This window comes from Leguminivora glycinivorella, chromosome 16, assembly GCF_023078275.1.
Source record: "Leguminivora glycinivorella isolate SPB_JAAS2020 chromosome 16, LegGlyc_1.1, whole genome shotgun sequence".
Taxonomy (NCBI): Eukaryota; Metazoa; Arthropoda; class Insecta; order Lepidoptera; family Tortricidae; genus Leguminivora; species Leguminivora glycinivorella.
Genome location: NC_062986.1, coordinates 2,781,320 through 2,807,943, shown reverse-complemented (window position 1 = coordinate 2,807,943; position 26,624 = coordinate 2,781,320). Strand labels below are relative to the sequence as shown.

At 40.4% G+C, this 26,624-nt stretch overlaps 2 protein-coding genes across 2 annotated transcripts in view; one reads left to right on the top strand and one right to left on the bottom strand.

The window, feature by feature from the left end:
* The first annotated feature begins 120 nt into the window (after positions 1 to 120).
* LOC125234452 (nucleoporin SEH1) lies at positions 121 to 24,614 on the top strand. Its single transcript, XM_048140699.1, has 9 exons — positions 121 to 344; positions 661 to 817; positions 4,284 to 4,437; positions 4,974 to 5,081; positions 6,283 to 6,396; positions 8,083 to 8,241; positions 8,806 to 8,966; positions 16,667 to 16,831; positions 24,221 to 24,614. The coding sequence occupies exons 1-8, from the start codon at positions 204 to 206 to the stop codon at positions 16,807 to 16,809; spliced, it is 1,137 nt and encodes a 378-aa protein (XP_047996656.1). The 5' UTR covers positions 121 to 203; the 3' UTR covers positions 16,810 to 16,831; positions 24,221 to 24,614.
* LOC125234451 (serine/threonine-protein kinase SIK3 homolog) overlaps positions 18,357 to 26,624 on the bottom strand; it is a 25,879-nt gene continuing 17,611 nt past the window's right edge. Inside the window, exons 7-11 of the mRNA XM_048140698.1 lie at positions 23,659 to 23,810; positions 21,300 to 22,021; positions 20,478 to 20,564; positions 19,652 to 19,712; positions 18,357 to 18,749 (exon numbers count right to left, since the gene is read on the bottom strand). Coding sequence (XP_047996655.1) covers positions 18,666 to 18,749; positions 19,652 to 19,712; positions 20,478 to 20,564; positions 21,300 to 22,021; positions 23,659 to 23,810 — 1,106 coding nt within the window. The 3' untranslated portion in view covers positions 18,357 to 18,665. The remainder of the gene's footprint in view (positions 18,750 to 19,651; positions 19,713 to 20,477; positions 20,565 to 21,299; positions 22,022 to 23,658; positions 23,811 to 26,624) is intronic.

The following is a 26,624-nucleotide window of genomic DNA, read 5'->3' as shown; positions in this document are numbered from 1 at the left end:
GGATCATATTTATCTTAATCACGATAATCGGCGAGCAACCTACTTTTTTGAAGTTGGTTAAAACGGTTGAAAAAAAAAAGAGCTGCGCGAAACGAAACGCAAAACCAGCCATCTGTCAATCTGACATTTCACCTTGTGTATTGTGGAGTAGGCCGCGCGACGCTGTGTAGTATAAATTTAATGTTTTTGGTGTTAAAAAGTTCATGACCATGGGAGAACTGACGCTCACCAACTTGTTCGAGTCCCAAACTATATTCGCTGACCATAAGGACCTAATCCACGATGTGGCCTACGATTTTTACGGGGAACGAATGGCTACTTGTTCGAGCGACCAGTATGTGAAGGTAGGTTATGTTTAGATAATAATTATGATAATATACATTATTTTCATCGATAGAGCGATATTTCAGTATCAAAATTTAACAAAGAACTTAGTGTTACATTGAAACAGTCAGCTGGATAGAAAATCGGTGGTTCGATGTGATATTCATCTACGAACCGGACGATATAGTCTGTAGAGACCGTTGGTGAGGAGTAATAAGATCAAATACCAGTATTTATTTGTATTAAGTTCATGTTTATATAGTGCAGTTTTGGCTATTTTCCAAATTCTTGTATGTATAAAAATATTAAAATAAATTGAAATGAACCTGTCTTCAGGTATGGGACTCCGACGGTCGCGATGGGTGGAAGATGACTGCGAGCTGGAAAGCGCACCATGGATCGGTGTGGAAGGTAACTTGGGCGCACCCTGAGTTTGGCCAGGTCATCGCTACTTGCTCATTTGATCGCACTGCCGCTATTTGGGAGGAAGTTGGTAAGATTACTCTTAATTCTATTTATTTAAATAAATAAAAAAAGAATAATATTAGGAAGCTGTAAATTTTTCTGTGCTCAGTACTTTTGTTGTCCTAACTTAGAACTTGGCACTCATTCAATTCCTTTATAAATTTCATCTAGCACTCAGGATGGCTCATACATATAATGTACATGGCAGTGATTTGATTGCACAGGAAATGCAATTGCCGATTGACATTATCTGATAGCACCGGCACTTGCCTAGCAGTTGGACACAATAGGCTCTGAAGAAATAATAAAATATAATATTTTAAACTGAGTATTTCAAGAACAAAGTATGGTATGGTCTGCATCAAAAAAATCCAAAAAATAAGTCATACAAAGATAAGAAACTTAACAAAGGCCAAGGACGCACTAAGACACGCCAAGCAACTAAAGTGGAAGTGGGCGGGACACGTTTCACGAATACCGGACCAGCGCTGGACTAAAAATGTGACATCATGGAAAGTGCCACTAGGAAAACGGGGTAGAGGTTTAAAAAAAAAAAAATTTAAACTGTTTATTTCAGTCATTTTTTATAGAATTTTACAAACAAAACTCTTAATCTATTATTATTTAGATTCTAATTGAGTTAGGTCTAATTGAGATCATGCATTACATTACAGTTTCAAAGTTAGTATTATAATAATATACTTACATTTTAACTACATTTATGTCAATTCAGAGATTAGGTAAATTGTTCAACAACATACTTTTATATGACTTTACTATTTGCTTATCTGTTCTATTTTCTATGATTGAATCATATGGAAATCTATTCAAAGCGCGTGGCAAGGCACTTGTCCATACTCTTTTGCCATACTCATTTGTGCTGGTTGGTAATGCAAAAGTTGGAATATTAGCTAAATTTCTCAGGTTTTCTGGTCTGCTTCTTTTAGTTAATTCAGGAAGTTTTCAAATATATTGATTTACAATAGCTAGGTTGACCTTGTCATATACAGGTAAGACTCTGCAATTTTTGAATAGATTTTCATATTTATTTCTATACTGGAATTTTATTTTTAAAGGTACAATGGTTTTTAACAGTCTTATTTGTATTTTATATATATTGTCAAGGTATGATTTAAATGTCCTACCATAACTTGACAGGCCATAACTTATGATAGAGTCTGCAAGCGACATATAAAGCATTCTAAGTGTACTATAGGGCAACTTTGGCTTTAGTATAGACAATTTTGACAGAAGTGATCTTAGTTTGTTAGTTACATGGTTTACCTGTTGGCTCCAATTAAATTTGTTATCAATTATAAGTCCTAAATATGTGTGATCAGTTACTATATCAAGACAGACACAATTGCAATGGGTAGTACTCGTGTACATGCAATGATGGTCGTGTGCAATTACACTTGGGATGACAGGGGTGTTTATGTAAGGTGATCGGATATGCATTAGTTTAGTCTTTTAGTAGTTAATCGACAACCCTACATCATGTGCCCACTTACATAATAGGTTAAAGTTATGCTGCATCATGTTTTGTGCTGTCAGTATATCTCTATGGGCCACTATTAGACAAGTATCATCAGCAAATTGGTACACAGAGCCCTGCTTGAATATGTTACACATGTCGTTGACATATATCAGATACTCAGTCGGCCCGAGTATCGATCCCTGGGCGGTGCCATATATTGTGGGATTCATATTGCTCAGTTCACCGGATATACTAACTGCATTATATCTATTATTGTGGTAATTTTTGAGTAAGTCCAGAGCCGGGCCCTGTATGCCATTCTGCCACATTTTTTTGAAAAGTGTGTCATAATTTAGAGTATCAAACGCTTTACTGAAATCTATGAATACCACTAAAACATGCTTCCTATTATTTAGGTGTTCATTAATTTCATCTGTGAATGAAGACAACAGCATCGAGGTACTTTTATTCCTTTGAAAACCAAACTGTTTTTCATGGATAATATTATTGTTGGATAAAAAGGTATTTATTACGTCACCCAGATATCTTTCTATTATTTTGTCTATACATGAAAGGATGGTAATCGGCCTATAATTGTTAGTATCAGAGTAACTACCTTTTTTGTGTATGGGTCTTACAATACCTACTTTTAATTTATCTGGGTATTTGGACTGAGAAATGCATAGGTTGATAAGGTGCATTAGTACTGGAGTCATATATTCAGAGATGAATTTAATGTCTTTGGCTCTAACTTTATCATAGCCGGGGCTTTTTTTGTCATCTATTTTTGAAATGATCTTATAAAGTGTATCTTCGTTAATTTTATTTAAGCGTAAAGTTACCCTAGGGGTGTTATTGTAAGTTTGATCACTAAGTAATGGCCTGTCACAAGTCACAAATACATTCTTAACATTATTTTCAAAGTCACTAGCAAATTTGTCCGACAATTCCTTTGCCTTTAGTCTGAAGGACTTAAGAAGTAGCTCATCAACTGCTTTAATTATTCTACCTGTCAATCTGTTAATAATAGACCACATTTTTTTAGGGTTTTTAAAATTATCACAAATTTCTTTTTTTGTGGATATGTTTTTGGCTTTACTTATCATTTTATTTGTCTTGTTCCTGTACTGCTTATAAATGTATTCATTATGCTTATTACTAGTATCACTTAAGTAGATGTTCAATAACTCTTTCTTCTTATTACACATTTGAATTAAGTTGTCTGATATCCAGGTGCAGTTTGTGTGATTTGACTTAGTGTTTAATTTAGTTTTTGCCATATAAGTAAAGGTAAACCTGTTACTAGATGGGAAGACGAAATAAAAAGTATAGCCGGTCAACATTAGATGCAAATAGCCCAAGATAGAGACGAGTGGAGAAAACTCTGGAGGAGGCCTTCACCTGCGAAGACGGGGTTCTTGCAAGATATTAAAAAGAAAAATAAAAACCGGCCAAGAGCGTGTCGGGCCACGCTCAGTGTAGGGTTCCGTAGTTTTCCGTATTTTTCTCAAAAACTACTAAACCTATCAAGTTGAAAACAATTTTTCTAGAAAGTCTTAATAAAGTTCTACTTTTGTGATTTTTTTCATATAAAATAAACGATTTTAGTAAACCCTTATTCATTTTTAAATACCTATCCAACAATATATCACACGTTGGGGTTGGAATGAAAAAAAAAATCAATCCCCACTTTACATGTAGGGGGGGGTACCCTAACAAAACATTTTTTTCCACTTTTTATTTTACCACTTTGTCGGCGTGATTGATATACATATTGGTACCAAATTTCAGCTTTCTAGTGCAAACTGTCACTGAGATTATCCGCGGACGGAGTACGGACGGACGGGCAGACAGAAATGGCGAAACTATAAGGGTTCCTAGTTGACTACGGAACCCTAAAAAAAAACTATATAAATTGTTAAAGCAAGAAATAACAGGCTATTTTATTTTATTTATTTCAGAACATATTCTAACTTTCAGAATACACTCATACAACCACGTGTCTCCCATATTCCAGGTGACACCACAGCCCCGGGCTCAGAGAAGGGCCTCCGGACGTGGCTGAAGCGCTCCAATCTAGTCGACTCCAGGACCTCCGTGACAGATGTCAAGTTTGGACCTAAACACTTGGGCCTGTTACTAGTCACTTGCTCTGCTGATGGCATTATTAGGTAAACATTTGAGTGACTGGTCCTTACTGGTGGTAATTTTGTCTACATAAAAATTCTGAGTTCATACACATAACATAAACTCAGGCCTGTATTCTCAAATGGGATAGGCAGAGCACATAAACTGCTCAAGTTTTAGTCTTCCTAATTAAAGGGTTGAAAGTAAGCCAGCCCATCTCCCACACAACAATGGAACCCACATCCCACAGTCGACTTCTACGAAACACATGGGAGGACATTTTTAACCCGAAACAAATAAATAAACCCGTGTGGTTAAGAATTTCACCACCCCCTTTCTTCCCATAGGTGTCGTAGAAGTCGACTGTGGGATATGGGTTAAATTGTGGCGTGGGCGAGAGGCTGGCAACCTGTCACTGCAATGTCACAGTTTGGATTTCTTTCAACCCCTTTTTGCCAAGAGTGGCACTGAAACTTGAGTAGTTCATGTGCTCTGCCTAACCTCTTATGGAATACAGGCGTGATTATATGCACGTATGTACTTATAACTAAAATCAAATACTTATTGATGATATTTGCAGGATATATGAAGCGCCCGATGTGATGAATCTGGCGCAGTGGACGCTACAGCATGAAATCCCCACAAAGGTGTCAATCAGCTGCCTCTCCTGGAATCCCTCGTTGTCAAGGTGAATTAGTATTACATATTCCATTTTATGTCTGATGTCTTTATCAAGAGTGTAACATCGCAGCTAACCGATAGATGACGCCTCAGTTTACTAAGTCGCTCTGCGTAGGCACAGCGTGCCCTAACCACTTAACCGTCCGACGATAGTATAGTATCCAAAAAAAAATATCTATAAAATTGTATTAATTTTTATAGATGGCTGCAAAGAATATATAATTATTATATATGTCTATGTTTCGTGTGGTGGGCTATATTCTCTATTTCCTTCTGACTTCCCGCTTTCACATAATAACTTTTAAATCGAGACTTAAATGCTTATATACACAACATTTTATTTTGGACTCGGGAGATCACAGGTACAACGCCGGCCCTGAAATGTCGAAGGTTGGTTTTAAATGTAGTGATACGCGATTAAGGGCCAGTTGCATCAACCACATTTGACAGACACATCATCGTCACGCAGCGGACGTCTATGGAACTTCTCATACAATCAAATTTAACGAACGCTTTAACGGAGACAAACGGTTTGGTACAACCGGCCCTAAGCCCGAATTATGTGTACCTAATAAGCGTGAAAGTTTGTTCAGTGCTCTCTTTAGTGTACACAATAACACAGTACAAGGACGACTCATTAGTTAATCTCTGGCAGCGGCGACGCGGTCGGTATTTGGCCCTCTGGCATGCGCCGCGCCACACGGCAGTGCGGCGCGTACTGACGCGACCGGCATCATCCGGTTTCGCATGTACTCTATGCGCCTCGCTCAAGGACAAATAATAATAATAATAATTCTTTATTTGGCAGGCAAGAAACCCAAAAATACAATAAAATTATCATAATATACAAATAAAAATAAAAAATAAAACTTACACCTAATACAATGAAATAAAACATTCACAAACTAAACTTATGGACTACAGATGGCCGTTCTCAGACCGGTGCAATTTTCGCCAATGTTTATTAAATTCGTCACTGTAGTCTCTACCAGTGACAGAATTTCATTGCTAGAAGTTATCAGTCTTGCCCGGAATGCAGCTGACCTGGCTCTCAGAATGGCGATGAAGTCAGGGACTCTCGCATCAGCAACAAACAACAAACCGCGCGGCGGAAGATTTGTTAGAAGAATTATTACTGGTTTTATACTGTGACAATAGTCTGTATCTACTCAAAATGTCACTTGTCAGTAATTTGAATATGTTTCCAGAGTAAACCCGCCGATGATAGCGGTGGGTAGCGACGAGCCCAACACGGCCGCCGCCGCCGTCACGCCCGTCAACGATAAAGGCGTCGCGTGCAACGGGAAAGTCTTCCTTTATGAGTAAGTTGACTAGGGAATGCAAACCGGTTATAACCGTAACCGAAATAATCGGTTATAACCGGTTATTTGACAAATTTTCATAACCGATTATTAGGAATCTCAAATAACCGGTTACGGTTATCATCGGTTATTTTTTGATATAATTCGGTATAATTCGATGAATTGGACCTTTAGTGACTCCAAAATACTGCCTTTATGACTGTGACTATTATTTTTGTCATTTGTTTACTTTAGTAACAAAAATATAACAAATTTCTTCCCTTGTGAACGATTTTGATAGAATATTGTATCACGTTAAAGGCAATTTTATCACTTTCAGTAATTTGCTGTTTTTAATTCAAAAACACAGACTTATACTTCTATGTATTCCTGAATATTTTAACTTTATTTTTGTATTTTTTCGAAAATTTGTCGAGAATAGCCGTAACCGATTATCGGTTATACATTTTTCAGGCATAACCGTAACAATAAACCCTCCCCATTTTAGGGAAGTGGGGGTTAGAAAGAGACAAAAAGTAGCCTATGTCACTCTCCATCCCTTCAACTCCTCTTAAAAAATCACGTCAATTTGTCCGTTTTGCCGTGAACGACGGACAAACAAACAGACACACACACTCTTCCATTTATAATATTAGTATGGATGGTGGAAAGATACATAAGGTGCTAAGAAGCCTTACAATGCCCTTAACAAAGAAGAAAGGAAGAAGAAGACAGTCCCATCAGATATATCGGAGCGGCTAAGGCTCCCATATATACCTGAAGAGGTCTCTATTATCATCACAGCGTGTTCAGATAATTTTGAGCATCTCCAATATCAATCTCATCCATTAATTAAGTCGTACGTATATTTGTATGTGACTCACAAACATGAACCTCCCTCCCGTGTCACAACATGTCACATTTTGTGGACCCCCTCCCGCCCCGTCTAGGTGTGATGTAATTAATGGAGGTCAGTTTTCACACAGGTAGCGCAGTAATTTTCTTAAGAACCAAACTGACACCAACTTTTAGGCAAGATTTACTTATTTAGATAAATGTTATAAAATATATCCTTACTTGGTGGATATTCCACGAATCCGCACGAAGCGCTTTGCTTCTTCTTTTCTTATGCGCACTGCCAAGGAGTGGAATTCCTTGCCGGCGGCTATATTTCCGTGCTCATATAACCCGGCAACCTTCAAATCAAGAGTGAACAGGCATCTTCTGGGCGAGCTCACTCCATCGTAGGCCACGTCTTTGCCTTTGGCTAGTCTGTGGCCAAGAGTAAGCCCATTTATAATAATAATAAAAAAAATTCAAACTTCCGCGAACTACCTGGAGGCGCTCGGTGGGGCAGGAGACCGGCTCAGTGGGCCCCGGCTGGGCGCGCCTGGAGGAGGCCGCCGAGGACCGGGAACAGTGGAAATCCTTTTCTAAGAGCCCTATGAGGGACAACAGGATAAAATCATCGTCGTCATCATATTCAATATTAAATTATTTATCTTCATATTTACTTCCAAGCAAGCATATTTCGACACCGTTTTTAAGTATTTTCAGTTTCAGTATTTTTTTCTATTATTATCACTTGAGTCCTTAATTTTGTACAGCCGGAGCTTTAAGTTTTATTTACCCATAAGGACACGTGTGATTTTGGCGTTGGTTTATGGCACACCGTGTATTTGATGGCGGCTGTAATCATATTTCCAGGTACAGCGAAGCGTCCCGGCGCTGGACTCGAACCGACTGCCTCTCGTCAGTGCAGGAGCCTGTCAACGACATCGCCTTCGCGCCCAACCTCGGCCGCTCATTCCACCTGCTCGCGGTCGCTACCAAAGATGTTAGGATCATCAAAATAGAACCCATCACGTAAGTTCTAGAACCGTTTTTTTAAATATAAATGCAAAGTTACACCTCCTGTGTCTGTGTGGTGACGGGTTAAGAATTTCACCACCCCCTTTCTCCCCGTGGGTGTCGTAGAAGGCGACTATGGGATATGGGTTAAATTGTGGCGTAGGCGAGAGGCTGGCAACCTGTCACTGCAATGTCACAGTTTCGTTTTCTTTCAACCCCTTATTTGCCAAGAGTGGCACTGAAGCTTTAGTAGTTTCATGTGTTCTGCCTACCCCTTTATGGGATACAGGCGTGATTGTATGTATGTATGTATGTATGTATGTAGTTACACCTCCCGAGTCGCAGGCGTCCATAGGCTACGGTGACTGCTTACCATCAGGCGCGCAGAAAACACCCTCTGGAGTCCATAGACTACGGTGTCATCTTATAGTCAGGCAAGCAGTACCAATGGTTTATGTGCCACCAATATATACAAAAATCATGAATATATTTTTTAACTTTCCGTTTTTACCTAGAGACAAATTCTCACGAATCAAAATGGCTTTCTGAGACTACAATTCTTTTTTGCCACATCCGCAGAGACTCATCGAACTCCTCAAACGGGTCCACGGTCCGTTTTAAGACGGAAGTAATGGCCGCGTTCGAGGAGCACTACTCGTGCGTGTGGCGCGTCTCGTGGAACGTGACGGGCACGCTGCTGGCGTCCTCCGGGGACGACTGCGCCGTCAGGCTGTGGAAGAGTGAGTAGAGTGTACTATACGTTCGAGGAGACTGCTCGTGCGTGTGGCGCGTCTCGTGGAACGTGACGGGCACGCTGCTGGCGTCCTCCGGGGACGACTGCGCCGTCAGGCTGTGGAAGAGTGAGTAGAGTGTACTATACGTTCGAGGAGACTGCTCGTGCGTGTGGCGCGTCTCGTGGAACGTGACGGGCACGCTGCTGGCGTCCTCCGGGGACGACTGCGCCGTCAGGCTGTGGAAGAGTGAGTAGAGTGTACTATACGTTCGAGGAGACTGCTCGTGCGTGTGGCGCGTCTCGTGGAACGAGACGTGAGTGAGTCTACTGTGTCACACCTCGGACAAAGGCTATCAAAAATATATGAAAGCTCCGTTTTGCCACACCTCGGACACTGGCGATCAAATATATGAAAGAGGTGCGTTCCTACAACACAGTCTAAGCTCGTGTAGGTGAACGCGTACTATGCTTGTGTGAGTGAAATATGACAGGCCGACTGTTCGCATTTTTGACAGGCGGTAACTGTGAGGTAACCGAGAGGGGGTGGGCGGCACTTTCAGTGGGGAGCGGGAGTGGCCATTTTGTATGATAGTACTCTTTATTATACTGTGGTTTTGCCGTGAAAGACGGGCAAACAAACAGATACACACAATTTCCCAATTATAATATTAGTATAAATATGAATTTATGAAATGGTAAATTTGAATCCCCATACTACAATGAGAAAAGGTTCAGGGTTTACTGTCTCGGCGGGAAAAGAACGCTAGATCGCGGCGTTCCGCTTTGACCGCTGTGTGCGTTGTTGCTACAGACTCGGTACATTCTAAAGAACGCAGAACTCTGAACGCGGAACGCAGAACTCCAGACCGCTCTCTGTCTGCGCACGCTCTTAGGAAGTTTCAGAGGCCGCACATTCACTCAATAACACCTGTGGAGTCCACATGCTACAGTGTCTGCTTAGTCCTAAAGTGAGTAAAATATTTGGGTGACGTTAAAACCACAAATGTATCATCTTTGTAAGTATTTTGTACCTGTCAACAAACTTAATTGCTCCAGGTGCAAAAATAATTTGATTTGATTTTGATTTTGATTGCCGTACATGCATATCGCGGCGAAGCCTATATAACGGAAAAAATCTTAACAGCGTGAGTCAGCCGGCTAGCTCGCGCGACACTAGCGCCATCTGTTGGCAAACACGTTAAACTTTTTTCATCACACTCACAGCACAGTATAATAAAGAGTACTATCGTACAGTATGGCCACTCCCGCTCCCCGCTGAAAGCGCCGCCCACCACCTCTCGGTTACCTCACAGTTATAATAACAGGCCTTTGCATCTATAACAGATGATTCAAGCAGCATCCTTGCGACGCTTACGTTATTTAGTGGCTGTATAGCCCAATTCGAGAGAGGACCCTCGTCCGCACACACGGCAGGTGTATGCTCCTCCAGATGGGCGGGGGTTAGAGGCCTGCTCGTGACGCCTCATGCGTTACCGCCTGTCAAAAACGCGAACAGTCATCCTGTCATATCTCACTCATACTACAAGCACAGTACGCGTTCAGCGTTCAACTACACGAGCTTAGATGTGTGCTAGGATCGCGCCTCTTTCATATATTTGATCGCCAGTGTCCGAGATGTGCCCACAGTAAATGTGCAATTGCTCGCATGCGGAGCGGTGTTTTAGAATGATCATTCCCCCTAGGGAGTTATGAAATATCTAGTACCGTATTTAACTTTTTTTCAGTACAGATGGTGTTTTTTTTACGCACTAGTGCGAGAAGTGGTTCATTATATGTCAGGTCGAAACTTCGGAGGGCCATCTGTACTGAAAAACGTCGTACGATACACGTGCGAAAAGGAAATTCGTAACTCGTGTCGATTTAAAACACTCCCTTCGGTCGTGTTTTAATTTATCGCCACTCGTTTCGAACTTTCTTTTTTACGCACTTGTATCGTAATGTACTATTTTATCCTTTTACATATTTTTATACTGTAAGTGTGATGAAAAACAATGTTTGTAATTCAGGGCGTAAGAATATTGCACACTGGAGTCTTTAAGTCGCTCCGATTTAACTTACTCTAAATTTTAACTTCTGATTAGCAGAAACGTCTGTAATCGATGCCGTTAGGCTTAGAATAAATTTAAAAGTGGAAAATGTCTGCCTTGGGTGAGACTTGAATCCAGAGGCCGTGAGTTCAAGTCTCACCCAAGGCAGACATTTTCCACTTTTAAATTTATTAACTTACTCTAGTTTGCAATATTTCAGTTCCGTCCCGCTTTGCACAATGTAAATATTCCACTTTAAAAGTTATGTGTTAAATTAACCTGTCAACAAATTAACTGTTGAAGGTGCAAAAATTGTTGATTTAAACGATTGATTGCCATACTATTATATCGTGGCGAACCCTATATCGCGAGTCAGACGGCAGGCTCGCGCGACCCTAGCGCCATCTATTGGCAATCATGTTAAACCCTGCCTTTTGTTCTTTCTGGATATTGGCATCGTGGAATAGTTATTTTAACCAGTTGAAGGTTCACTGAAATCTTCGAAAACATATGAGAAGCATTTTATTCACAAATGTGCATAGTAATTTCATAATTTCGACTTGATGTCTAAAGTTGGCTGTTAGAATTGATCTATTTTTTTTTAATTGGCCTCTTTTGTGTCCCACTGCTGGGCAAAGGCCTCCCCTCGACCCTGTTGTCGGCATTCTCCCACCATTTGATCTAAGATAATTGAAAAAAAAAAAAAGATTGTTTTACAAAGTAAAGTTGAGCGTTGTTGTTTAATCGTTCGTGCTAATGTTGCTGCCCGAGCAACCGGAGGATCTCAAATAAATATCGGAAAGTTAAGAAATACGCACTTTTCCAGTCTAGGCCTTGCATAAGGCTCCAAAAATTTTTGAAGTTTGAGTTGATGCCTGGCAAAACATCGTCGCTAGGCCAATTTCCGAGGAAAAATCTTAACGGCGCGCGCCGCGCGGCACTAGCGCCATCTCTTGGAGAACTTGTGGAACTCTATTTTTACACTGATGATGTACGTTTTTCTTAGATTCTTATTTATCTTAGTTATATCAAGGACGATATATACCGGGACTGACAAAGCCCATACAAAAAAGTGTACCCCTGAAATGTATGGGTATTTTAGGGATAAAACTAGATGTCGCTGTTTCGCAGCCTGGAAGTGGCAAAAATCATATTTTCCCCAAATATTTTTGCGTGTTTTTAATTTATTATACACACAAATGTGTTTTTAATTTATTATACAAATGACATATTTCTTTAATATATATATTGCGCAGAAGTCAAAAACAGGTAGGATTATAGGGGTGAAGAGTATGCGTCCCTATGCTCAGCTATCCCCTCCACATTTCATTCAGCGCTAAACTTTTGTGCCGCCACTTGTATGAAGATTATCAAACCTATATAAATCCTCCTTTTATTGTCTTCGTTACTGATAATGCCCGTTCTCAAATTTAATTGCACGGGGCGTCAAAAACTTAATTTGAATTTTTGAATTTGAATTAACGCTTGTAAAAAATCGTAGCGATGTCAATATCTGAGGAAAAATCTTAACAGCGCGAGTTAGCCGCGCCGGCCGCGCGCCACTAGCGACATCTCTTAGAGAACTTGCGCAACTTTATGTTTGAAGTTTGAAATACTCGTAGTTTAAATGGGAGCAAAGACATATGTAACTCGATATAGACGGATAAAGTCTAAGAAAAAAACGTACCTCAAAACCCTAGAGATAAACGGTGGCCTAGATGGCGCTACACATTTGGGGAACGCTCGGCTAGATGGCGCTAATATTAATATGTGACATTTTAACACAATATGGGCCAAATTGTCAAAACTGAGATTCAAAAGTTTTAAGCTTATGTCGAGAGATGGCAGTCTATGCACTGTGATTACACATTTTACTTTGACAGTAACTCTCTATGTTACTCGATCCTCTTTGCTTTTAGCAACTCTAGCTACCAGCTGATATTGAGACCAGATTGTCTTCGGTTACCGCGATAGTTACTCATGAAATAAACCTATGTCAACGGGTGACCACGAATGCTGTAAAGTGTTCGAAACGTCGGGATGAATTGTAAATTCATTATACGCGATTTAATTCGTTTCCATAGTTTTAATTATTATCTTTGTTATTGTTAATAGTGACTAGTACTACCCGTCCGCAAACTCAATTGCACAGGGCGTCAAAAACTTAATTTTGAGTTTGATCATGAATTAACGCTTTTAGAAAATCGTAGCGATGTCAATATCGGAGGAAAATTGTTACCAGCGCGAGTTAGCCGCGCCGGCCGCGCGGCGCTAGCGACATCTTTTGAGAACTTGTGCAACTTTATGTGAAGGTCGTAGGGATGGGGCTGTACCGGAAATTCCGGGAAAAATTGCGAGATCATTATAGAATTTATATGATACTAACTTTTTCCCGCGGCTTCGCTCGCGTTAGAAAGAGCCAAAATAAAATAAATAAATAAATATTGGGGACACCTTACACCACAGAACTATATCAAGATAGAAGGAAAATGCTCGGCGATTAACAGCGAAACCGAGCGTGTAACGTTTTGTGTCGAGCCTATGACGTCACGAGTGTACTTTAGTGATGGGAACGTTGTCGCCGCGTAACCCATTCGATCGATTGTGGCCCACCGAAGTTAAAAATATCGGATGTTCATCTTCGTTGTGAAATGAAGTAAGTATATACCTGTATTCGTGTGATGACAAACAATTCACTAGTAGGTATATAATTTGCCTAAGGCCAGGAACAAAGATTTTAGTAGGTAGGTATTAATACTAGTTAATATTTCGTAATATTTTTAAGAAAATCGACCATGTACTCACAGCATTATCCTCATGTTATTTGTTACAACTTTTAGTAATATATAAATATAATTAACCATTAACACATTTTTAGAGTTATTTTTATTCATAATAAATATAGAGCGTATTATGTTTGTATTTGTTTTTCTGCCGACCACAAATTCAACGTTAATACCGTAACTGTAACCTATTTTAAAGTTAAATTTACTTTTCACTCGTACTTTATATGTTCATAACAATATAAAAACATAATTATAATTTCCACTGCTTCGCAAAATCGATTTAAATCGAATAAGGAAATCGCAGCATACATGACGATTTAGTTCCGTGGTGCACCACTATTCTTAAGTTCGACGTGAGTTCGACGGACAAAATAACAAATCTACCTTCACTTTGTTTCGACAGTTTGAATAGCCTATTTTTATATCGCTTGTTTTAAACGTACGCCAAGTCGGACTCGTCAAATTAAAGCCGCAATGGAAAACTAGTTTGACGGCCGTACGTCAGCTAATGTTTTGATGATAAAAATAGGAAAATCGTGTTTTTTATTTAATAAAAAATATTTTAGGACAAATGGTACTTACCGATGATAGGAAACACTTTGTTTAACACCCTTGCTTTTATTGGTGGTGTTTGAACAGTTAATTATCGAATACCGACCCATTTTGTATTTTTCACTGTATGTCACTCGCGGGCAGCGGTCGAGAGCAGACTGACTTGCGCGGCGAACAATGTCGCTCGCTATTTAACTTTTCCGCACGCGAAGTAGATACACTTTTTCCTTCTATCTTGATTTAGTTCTGTGCCTTACACAGATTAACTTAGCCCCAAACTAAGCAAAGCTTGTACTATGGGTGCTAAGCGACGATATACATACTTAAATAGATAAATACACACTTACATACATAGAAAACATCCATGACTCAGGAACAAAATATCTGTGCTCATCACACAAATAAATGCCCTTACCGGGATTCGAACCCAGGACCGCGGCTTAGCAGGCAGGGTCACTACCGACTGAGCCAGACCGGTCGTCAAAATGCCTATGTCACTCTCCATCCCTTCAACTATCTTCACCTAAAAAACCACGTCGATTCGTCGCTCCGTTTTGCCGTGAAAGACGGACAAACAAACAGACACACACTTTCCCATTTATAATATTAGCATGGAAGTATGGATTTACTACTCAATAGAATGATTTTTACTAGCTTTGCTCGCGGCTAGACTAAGTTTAATGTTGTAGGTATTTTCTTAGATTTTTATTTTTTAACTCCCCACGCAAAAACGACGGGGTGTTATAAGTTTGACGTGTGTGTCTGTCTGTGGCATCGTAGCTCCCGAACGGATGAACCGATTTAGATGTAATTTTTTTTTTGTTTGAAAGCTGAGTTATTTGGGAGTGTTCTTAGCCATGTTTCATGAAAATCGATCCACTATGTCGCGGTCGCGGGTTTTTAAAAAAAAAAAAATTTTTTTTTTCCAATTTTATGTAAAATGGAAATACGTAGTTATCTTTGTTTTGTTACTGCCCGTCCGCAAACTTAATTACGCAAGGCACCAAAAACTTATTTTGTATTTGTATTTGTATTGTATACACTTTTACGATATCGTTGCGACGTCGTTATCGGAGGGAAAATCTTAATAGCGCGAGCCAGCCGCGTCGGCCGCGCGGCACTAGCGCCATCTATTGAGAACATACGAAACTGGGTTTACGTTTAGTTGTGTTTTATGAAGTGCATAAAGTGCACCTTGACGAGGATGTGCGTTCCCATTGAGGGTCCACGTTAGAATTTAGAGCTTTTGAATGTGTCAGTCTTTAGTAAAAGTTCTCAAAATATTGTAAATTCAACCAATAATTTGTAAAAGTAGGCACTCAAAAATATTAGTCCATTGCACATATAAGTTCTCGTCTCGCCCTGCCGGTGGATAACTACTATCAGAGTTAATTAAATCGGAAGCAATACAGTTCATTTTTACAGGAATAAATATCTCAATTCCACCGAAGATGCGCTGGGCGAGAATTGAAAATTTGCCATACAAATTTCAATTCCCTCCCCGCTCTGCCCATTCACGACCTGCCGGTGGAAAACCATCTTCACACATATGAATGAAAGTGACATGCCTAGAGACTGCTTAGACACTTGCACAGGCGCCGCCTGGCGGGATAAATTGTCTGTCGGCCTCCTCATTGCGCAATGACAGAGTCTTGCCACAGATCAAAGACATGTAACTCCGTATATAGACAGCTACAATCTAAGAATAAAACGTACCTCAGGACCATATAGGAAAAGATACGGAGGCCTAGATGGTGTTACGCCTTTGGGGGACGCTCGGCTAGATGGCGCCAATATTAATATTTGACATTTCAACACATATCAAGCTAAGAATATGGGCCAAATTGTCAAAACCGAGGTTCAAAAGTTTTAAGCCGATGTCGAGAGATGGCAGTCTATGCACTGTGATTACACATTTTACTTTTAACTTTTACAGTAACTCTCTATAATACTTGACCCTCTTTGCCACATCATCATCCTCCTTGCGTTATCCCGGCATTTGCCACTGCTCATGGGATCCTGGGGTCCGCTTTGACAACTAATCCCAAGATTTGGCGTAGGCATTCGTTTTTACGAAAGCGACTGCCATCTGACCTTCCAACCCGAAGGGTGGACTAGACCTTACTGGAATTAGTCCGGTTTTCCCACGATGTTTTCCTTCACCGAAAAGCGAATGGCAAATATAAAATTTTTCAACATTTCGCACATACATTCCGAAAAACTCATTGGTGCGAGCCGGGGTTCGAACCCGCGACCTCCGGAACGAAAGTCGCACGTACTTACCGCTACAAGAATATAACTATTGTCATTTTCTTTTCCAGTGCAATACCTGAATCAGTGGAAGTGCGTGGCCGTGTTCAAAAACGAGACCCTGCCGGGTGACAGCCCCCCCCTCTCGCGACCCCACACCACCTACATGCGCATGGCTACCATGGCCAACCCGGGCCACATGCCCTTCCACTGACCACACCACGCCTGGCCATAGAGTAAGTACACCTGCGGACCATATGGTCCGCCATTTTGAAAAAAAAACCTGATGAATCGATGGTACTAATCGTATAACAGATAATACGCAAAACTTTGCTCAGATGGCGCCACTTCCACAGGACCTACCGCGAACCTTGTTCGACATGTTGCCTCATTGTTGCACTTATAAATTCGCTCGTAAGTCAGGGAAGCAACACGTCAAACGTGGTTAAATGTAGTCCATATTATGTTAAGGCCATTTTCAGAATTTGGGACCCCCAATTAGCGTAAGTTGTTAACAAAAACTAACTCACTGTCAGTTTTGTGACGATAATTACATGAAATTTCAGTAAAAATATTGTTTTTGTGTTAATTACTTAAACTTTAAGCGATAATCTACATTCAGAATGTGAAAAAAGTAAATTTTTAGACAGATTTTATGCTTAATTGTCGTCACAAAACTGACACTAGAGTTAATTTTTGTTAACAACTTTTGCTAATTGGGGGGACCCAAATTCTGAAAATACCCGTAAACTAAACTAACGCATTGTTGCATCAATGTTAAAGAGAAACCTTTTCAAAAAATTGTGTATGGCATAAGCATGTATAAGTTACTCTATTACTGCATATTTACTGTATGTTAGACACTGGTCCCACGAAAAGTGAGTAAGCGATGAGCTATCGGCGATAGAAACGAACAAAAGATCGCTACGTCATGCTCCCCGGCAGAACCACATCGTCTTTCGGAAACATAAACATATCAGAAAATATCTATAAGATATCTGTAAAATTCTAGGACCATTTGAAAAAATTCTATACGCCTAGTTTTTGTGTAAACCTAGTTTCAAAGTGGTTCTGCTACAAAGCTTCCTCCCAGCAGAACCACCGAGATATTCTTCTAACTACACATGCTGTTTACACTATATGAACTCTATATTTATCTAGTTTACTAAATCACTCTGTTTATTCTGAATACACGAATTTATGGCATGTCAATCTATAAGACTGAACAACGCCTTGATGCAAAGCTTAGCAAAGATATAGTACTCATTATTTGCTACGATAATTTGTGCAGGCGCTTGATACATAGTAGTTTGACATGTCGTAAATCTGTGTATTCCATAGATTATAGGCGATAGCTCAGTTTACTAGCTCGCGGTGGAACCAGTGCCTAAGCAATTCACATGACATCAGACGGTTATAATCAAACATTCTGTCCCTAGATGCCTCATTGAGCGTGTTTAGTATTTTTTTTTCATGTTCTTACAAACTGTTTTTTTCTTTTATGTTATCTAAGTTTCGTGACGCATTGGTTTTACTGTAATGTCATGTAAACATGTTTTTACTAATAAATAATAAATAATTTTTATACAGTTTCTAGCTTTTGCCCGCGGCTTCGCTCGCGTTAGAAAGAGACAATAAGTAGCCTATGTCACTCTCCATCCCTTCAACTATCTCCACTTAAAAAATCACGTTAATTCGTCACTCCGTTTTGCCGTGAATGACGGACTAACAAACTGACACACAACACTTTCCCATTTATAATATTTAGTATGGATATTATGTAGGTTCGTATGTATAAGAAATAATTTAATCACTTGAGACTTAAGGCATTGTAGAAATCAATGTTCATGTATATTTGTAAAAATATTAATACTTTAATGTAATAAATTTCGAATAAATAACGACAATCGAACGCAATATACCACTCTATTATTTATCTAACTAAAATAATATATCACTAATAAATTACTACAAAACTTAAATCAGTCCAAAACATTCGTTGTCCAAGTCCTGTACAACAGAAACGATTTATTCGCTTAAAATTACATTTATGATAAGGGGGTCTCCAGATCATTTCATCGGGGCGGTGCGGCGGAACCGCTGGAGGTGTGGCGTGTCCTTACTGGCGTTAGCGCGCTGGCTGTACCAGCCCACCTGGCGACAATAATCATTAGAAATATTTTGAAAACTGTATGTGATAAAAATGTAGTGCGAAAAAAATTGCTATTGTTACGGAAACGTACGAACTTGTCATGCTATTTCAGTCAGTCTCAATACAAGACGTACTGACATGAACTAGCATGAAAAATACGAAGGTTTCCGGAAAAATACGAAGGAAACCCTTTTCGCAGTACATCTGTACTTAATTTTTGTCTAAGTAAAATTCGAGTAATTCAATAATTGTAGGCGCGTTGTATTATACTTTCAAACAGGTCTCCAATGTAAATAGTTAAGTAGAAAAATCATTGTAGGTAGTTGATATTTCAAGATCCATCCAAAAAGATTTCATTAAAATGTCAAATTGTTAGAGAATGTATTCGATTTTATCTTTTTTCTACTCCCGAACTGTTATACGTCATTTACACGGTCGTGCATAGATCTTTAAAACCCTACATAAAGGTCTATTCCCCAAAGCCAGTGTCCGCCGGCTTTCCGCGCATGCGCGCAGTATCGAAAAAACTGAAAACGCATTGTTTGGCTCTGTAACCATGGCAACGCCTTATAACGACACTGCGCGAGTGCGCGGAAAGGCTTTGGGCAGCTGAGCTGACAGTGCAAACCTTTGCGTCAAAATACAGGAAGCAGTGTGAATTTCACGAAAGTTATTCAAGAAAACTATTAAAAACTAAGTGCATGGTCGTAGAAAAAGTATTGTATGCAACGGTGTTTAACTGGGTCAAAAAATACTCGTGTCGTCTCAATAACAATTTTCGGCTTCGCCTCAAATTGTTACCCACGCCACTCGTCTTTTTTGACCTCCTTTAAACGCCTGTTGCATAAAATACTATTTCAACTACGGCAATCTGAAGATAATTTTAAACTGAACTTGCACTTACTGGCATTGCCCGTTCGCTCTTACAATGGCTGTTTGAGGATGAATGCGGACTCACGATATTTCTGGAAATGATAAAGGAATCGATAAAGACTTCATGTCATACAGGGTATTTATTTACAATCTTTTCAAGCCTTAGTTTCAAAATATGCACGAAATGGCCTTTTTGTGTCAATTTTTTAAGTGTGTAAATATATCTTTCGAATGTTGGCTTATAAAGATGTTTGAGAACTCTATTGTTTTGTTTGAGAACTCTATTGTATTGTTTCCCCGTGTGGTGACGGGTTAAGAATTTCACCACCCCCTTTCTTCCCGTGGGTGTCGTAGAAGGCGACTGTGGGATATGGGTTAAATTGTGACGTAGGCGAGAGGCTGGCAACCTGTCACTGCAATGGCACAGTTTCGATTTCTTTCAACCCCTTTTTGCCAAGAGTGGCACTGAAACTTGAGTAGTTTCATGTGCTCTGCTTACCCCTTCATGGGATACAGGCGTGATTGTATGTATGTATGTATTGTTTTGTGACCCGTGCGGTGACGGATCAAGAATTTCACCACCCCCTTTCATCCAATGTGTGGGTGTCGTAGAAGTCGACTGTGGGATATGGGTTAAATTGTGGTGTAGGCGAGGGACTGGGAACCTGTCACTGCAATGTCATAGTTTCGTTTTCTTTCAACCCCTTATTTGCCAAGAGTGGCACTGCAACTTGAGCAGTTTCATGTGTTCTGCCTACCCCTTTATGGGATACAGGCGTGAGTTTATGTATACTGTTATTAAATAAGTGACTATTGTCCACATAAAGAGACTACTCACTTCAAGAGAGTTCACTTACCCCAAAGATGCTCGTTTGATCGTGGTGGCGTTATTCTGTAGCAAAATGCGAGCAGGCGGCGTCGCCAACCCTCCCGTGGCTCGCCAACTATAAAAAACACATTAAATCAATGAAGAGGTACACTAACCCCTTTATTCATAAACGTTCACCAAAGTTATCAAGACGACAAACTTAGTTTGTCCCTTTCTCTCACACCAATACGTCGGAAAGGGACAAACAAACTTTATCGACTTGATAACTTTAGTGAACTTTATGAGTAAGGGGATAAATATTCTGGACAGCTATTCCCAGTGAAGGTGCGGATTACAGCATGTGTTGCAAGGAAGAGAAAAAAAAAGTACTTGACAAATTAATTTTTATTAAGCAGAAACGTCTGCTAACGATTCTAAACATTTTTATATTAAAGGAAAAAATGGAAAAATTTACGCTTCCGGTGGGACTTGAACCCGCACCATTTTTGCAATCCGTGCAATTTAGTATGGGTTAGCACATTGTTACTGGTGAATTCTCAATATAACTTGAGACTCCAGTGCCGTTACAAGATGTAATAGTCTGTCGGTAGATGGCGCTAGACGTCACCCCAAGACGTGTGTACAAAAGGATAGGCATGGAAAGATTTGCGAAGTCCGGTGTGGCTTCCGTAGCTCAATTGGTAAGAGCATTGCACGGATTGCAAAAATGGTGCGGGTTCAAGTCCCGCCGGAAGCGTAAATTTTTCCATTTTTTCCTTTAATATAAAAAAGTACTTGACACGCTGAAATATTCAAGTTGGGTACAATATTAGGTACTTTTTCACTGGGAGTTTAATTTTAGGATTCTTACCTTGGCAATCCATCGCCAGCTCTCCTATAAAACTCCAACCGTTTCGTATCCATCTTATTGGGGCAACTACTCAACCGCAGCGGCCTGTCGTTCTCCAGGCTGATCTTCTTACATTGCGTCCTCACAACCGTGCTAGTCTTCGCCTGTCTGTCCCTATTCAGGTCCGTATTGGAATGCTCATTGATACTCGGCAACCGGGGATCGAGCCCACAATCTCCGTTGTCGTACACGCGAAAAATAGCCTTCTTAACGCCATACAGACCGGTCACAGGTCGGTTCATAGAAGTGAAAAGTGGGTTGAGCTGGTTTCGTATTTGGTTCAGGTCCGGTTTTAGCTCCGGCTTTTTAGGAGGTTCTTTAGCCTGTGAGACTACGATCTTTGGTATTGTGTTGACGGCTTTTATGACTTCTCGTGGCGGCGTGGGTTTCTTAGGGATGACGTTCGGTTTGGCTAACGCTCCAGGTGGTGGAGTCGGTGTTTGGCTGCAGGAGGCTTCTTGTCTGTCTTGGTCGAACAGGTTCTTGTATTCTGGCGGGCTGTAAGGCCTAGGTTCGTGTAAGGTCGAAGTCCAGAGTAGGTCTGTGGCGGGAACGCTCTGGAGTTGCTGGAGGTGGGTCTTTATGTTGTATATGCCGGCGATCGCGCCGAAGGGCTCTGCCTTGATTTGTGCGACTACGTCGATTATTGGTTGTCCGCAGAGCTCTGATATTTGTTTGTACAGCTGAAAAAAGATCAGATTAAAAAACAATTAAGTATATGTAATAGACGAAGTTAGGTAACGTGATACCATTTGCAGTCATACGTATTACAAGAAAATGAGATTATCTTAATTATAAATATTATATTATCACAAAATATAATAGTAGCCCTAGAGTCTTTTAGGTCTAAAAACGGTTGAAATTAGACGAATTTTGCTTGCTTAATTAAAACCACAAGAATTGAGTATTTATTATCCAGTAAACAAACGTAACCTGGGAAAATTCGGCCACAGTCTCAAACGCACTGTCCTTGAAACCTATTACCTCCCTGTTGACTTTAGGCTCGACGGAGCCGAGCGGATGCGCGCGCATTCTCATGCCGGGCCGCTCGATCCAGTGGCGTGCCGCCTCTTCTATTTTCATACTGTTTTCACGTTCGGCTCTAGAAGCTTCTGTATGAACATGCAGTTTAACAATGAGTAGCGACCTACCTCTCTGTTGAGTTTAGGCTCGACGGAGCCGAGCGGATGCGCGCGCATTCTTATGCCGGGCCGCTCGATCCAGTGGCGTGCCGCCTCTTCTATTTTCATACTATAGCCACGTTCGGCTCTGGAAGCTTCTATATAACTTTGCAGTTTAACAATGAGTAGCGACCTACCTCTCTGTTGACTTTGGGCTCGACGGAGCCGAGCGGATGCGCGCGCATTCTCATGCCGGGCCGCTCGATCCAGTGGCGTGCCGCCTCTTCTATTTTCATACTGTAGCCACGTTTGGCTCTAGAAGCTTCTATATAACTTTTCAGTTTAACAATGAGTAGCGACCTACCTCTCTGTTGACTTTGGGCTCGACGGAGCCGAGCGGATGCGCGCGCATTCTCATGCCGGGCCGCTCGATCCAGTGGCGTGCCGCCTCTTCTATTTTCATACTGTAGCCACGTTTGGCTCTAGAAGCTTCTATATAACTTTGCAGTTTAACAATGAGTAGCGACCTACCTCTCTGTTGACTTTAGGCTCGACGGAGCCGAGCGGATGCACGCGCATTCTCATGCCGGGCCGCTCGATCCAGTGGCGTGCCGCCTCTTCTATTTTCATACTGTAGCCACGTTTGGCTCTAAAAGCTTCTATATAACTTTGCAGTTTAACAATGAGTAGCGACTTACCTCTCTGTTGACTTTGGGCTCGACGGAGCCGAGCGGATGCGCGCGCATTCTCATGCCGGGCCGCTCGATCCAGTGGCGTGCCGCCTCTTCTATTTTCATACTGTAGCCACGTTTGGCTCTAGAAGCTTCTATATAACTTTGCAGTTTAACAATGAGTAGCGACCTACCTCTCTGTTGACTTTGGGCTCGACGGAGCCGAGCGGATGCGCGCGCATTCTCATGCCGGGCCGCTCGATCCAGTGGCGTGCCGCCTCTTCTATTTTCATACTGTAGCCACGTTTGGCTCTAGAAGCTTCTATATAACTTTGCAGTTTAACAATGAGTAGCGACCTACCTCTCTGTTGACTTTGGGCTCGACGGAGCCGAGCGGATGCGCGCGCATTCTCATGCCGGGCCGCTCGATCCAGTGGCGTGCCGCCTCTTCTATTTTCATACTGTAGCCACGTTTGGCTCTAGAAGCTTCTATATAACTTTGCAGTTTAACAATGAGTAGCGACCTACCTCTCTGTTGACTTTAGGCTCGACGGAGCCGAGCGGATGCGCGCGCATTCTCATGCCGGGCCGCTTGATCCAGCGGTGGCGCGCCGCCTCTTCTATTTTCATGCGAGTAGCCACATTTGGTTCAAGAAGTTGCTGGATGAACGTCTTGCAATCTGTGAACAATGACATGATGGATAATTAAATTGTATTATCGTTTTCTAGTCTCAAATGCAAATGAGTATTGTTACGCATGGTCAATCATCCTTAGAACGCGATATTTGTGTCACATTATATTGACAACGTCGGCCATTTTTTTCAATGTTGTCCAACTCACTTTTTCGTTGGATTTGGAAATTTGTATGTGGTTTCCACTCAGAATCGCGAGCTCTTTCAATCCTAATAGGAGGAAAAAAAGTGTCCCAAGGTTGTTTTCCCATTCCGTTACCCATTTTTTCATACATTTTGTATAGCGGTAACAGAATGAAAGGTTTGAGGATATTTTTTTCTCCTATCAGGATCGAAAGACCTCGTGATTCGGAGTATAAATCGCGTAAAAATTATTAACATATTATGTATTTCGCAGGTAGCACAAAGTGATTGCGGCCAGGAGTTTTGCGACAGTGATCAATGGACAATTTTACTGGGTGCGTTATTTGCGTGTTATTTTTTTTATCAAGAGGTAGTGAAATATAACAATAATAACCTTCATAATTATAACGACGCGTGCGTTTCTATATCATTGAGCGGGTGATCTAAACTTGTATGGAAACATTAAAATTCAAACAATATCTTTGTTACTAATTTTAATTAAATTTATTCTTATTTGGCCGCTGTCATAGACACGATAAAGGCTTTATAGTATTTTATACAATCGTGATATAATACAAAGCTTTTCAGTCGAGTTCCATGTTTAATAGTACGGTACGAGAGTGAAAAGCTTAATTATATCACTATAATATTGTATACAATACTTTTTCTACGAGTCATCATCTTCATCATCAATGGACGGAAATATCATCATTCATGCAAGTTCAAATTAATGTTAATAGCGTCGTTCACCGTTGTATCAACATCGAATTACCTAGCAACCAATTGTTTGGAATAACCGTCTCTGATTGGCCAATAACGCGACAGATAAAAAAAAATGTCTTTCAGACGCAGGAAAATTTGCCAGGTATCGCAAATTAGTATAGAAATTGTATGAAGTTCTATTTTTGAAATTATTACAGTTAACTAAAGTCAACTATAATGAGCTTATTATAGTTGAGTTGGAACTGCCATAGAGTATCCAACACTGAAAAGTTAGCACTTATAGTTTAGTCTGTGGTGTCCTAATTGACAGATTACAGTCGACAAGTAGAAAAATACATTAATACTTCAAGCAAGGACCATATAATACGGGTCAGACAAAGGCCATACAAAAAAGCGTACCCCTGAAATGTATGGGCCTTTTGGGCTTAAAACTAGATGGTTTCGCAGCCTGAAAGTGGCCAAAATCATATTTTCCCCAAATATGTTTGTGTGTTTTTATGTTTTATAAGAACAAATAACATATTTCTTTTTTTAAATCATGATATCATGTCAATACACAATTTGAAAAAAAAAAAATTGTAGGTATCATCAGTGTAGTTATGATTGTATTTAACAGGTGGCGCTAAAAAATGAGGAACGATTCTTAGTGTGAAGTATGTAAATCCTATATAAATAATCCTGGCTTCAAGTAAAAAAAAGCATGCGGCGTTGTATGGAGGTTATCAGTGTTGTATTTACTAGCCTCGGTTTTTAATGTTAAGTTTTTTGTTTTGTATGAGGGTAGAGAACAAGTAAGATTACTCCAATTGTATTAACCTTATTATGCAAAAAAAATTGTCTTCTTTAGGCACTGGTCCCACCGCGAGCTAGTAAGCTATGAGCTATCGGCTATAAAAATGAACAAAAGATAAGCACTCCCGTGCAAATAAAAGAGACACGGCGATTTTGATAGCTCACCGCTGGGCGAGTAACTATAAATATCGCCGTGTCTCTTTTATTTACATGGGAATGATTATCTTTTGTTCTTTTTTATAGCCGATAGCTCATAGCTTACTAGCTCGCGGTGGGACCAGTGTCTAAAATGAAAGTGAGATACACTTTTGAAGCCTGACCAGAAATATGAGAGAGGACGCTGTTATTCTGATGTATGCAGTGACAGTTCCATAGATGTCATATATACCATAGATCAAGCAAATGTATCTACTTAGCGTGTCAAATGAATTCAGTGAAATCCACTGAGTTGTCCGTCTTTGATCGCAGCTTGCAGCTTTCGGGCGTAAATTTTTGTAAGTTGAAGTCAATATAAACATTAAAAATGCCTCGTTACGTGATATTTAATTGATACAACACAAAAATTATGAACACTCAAGGGCCTGAGACATATTTAGAATCACAGGCAAGTGACAACTTCAGTACAAAATCTGACACACTCGGCCGCCATACAAATAGATGAACTTGTTTCTTCTACGTAAATCTAATTCTGTGGACAGTTCAGTATAGTATGAAGAAAATAGTTCTAATGAAATTCCGCAAGATGGCGCGTAGTCATCCATACTAATATTATAAATGGGAAAGTACTGTGTGTTTGTTTGTTTGTCTGTCTTTCACGGCAAAACGGAGTGACGAGTTGACGGGATTTTTTGAGTGGAGATAGTTGAAGGGATGGAGAGTGACATAGGCTACTTTTTGTCTTTCTAACGCGAGCGAAGCTGCGGGCAAAAGCTAGTATTCATATATTTCTGGTCAGGCTCAATATGGGATGGAACCATTGACAGTACCGTAATGCCCAATTGTTCATTTAATACTACTAGCCCCGATGCAGAAGAGTTCGTCTAGTAATACAGAAATATTTTGTTTATTCTAATAACATTTACATATGTAGGTATATCACCACCCAGTAGTGAAAATTTTAAAAGTACTCTAATATAGTTTATTTTGATTGTAAAATAAAGTTG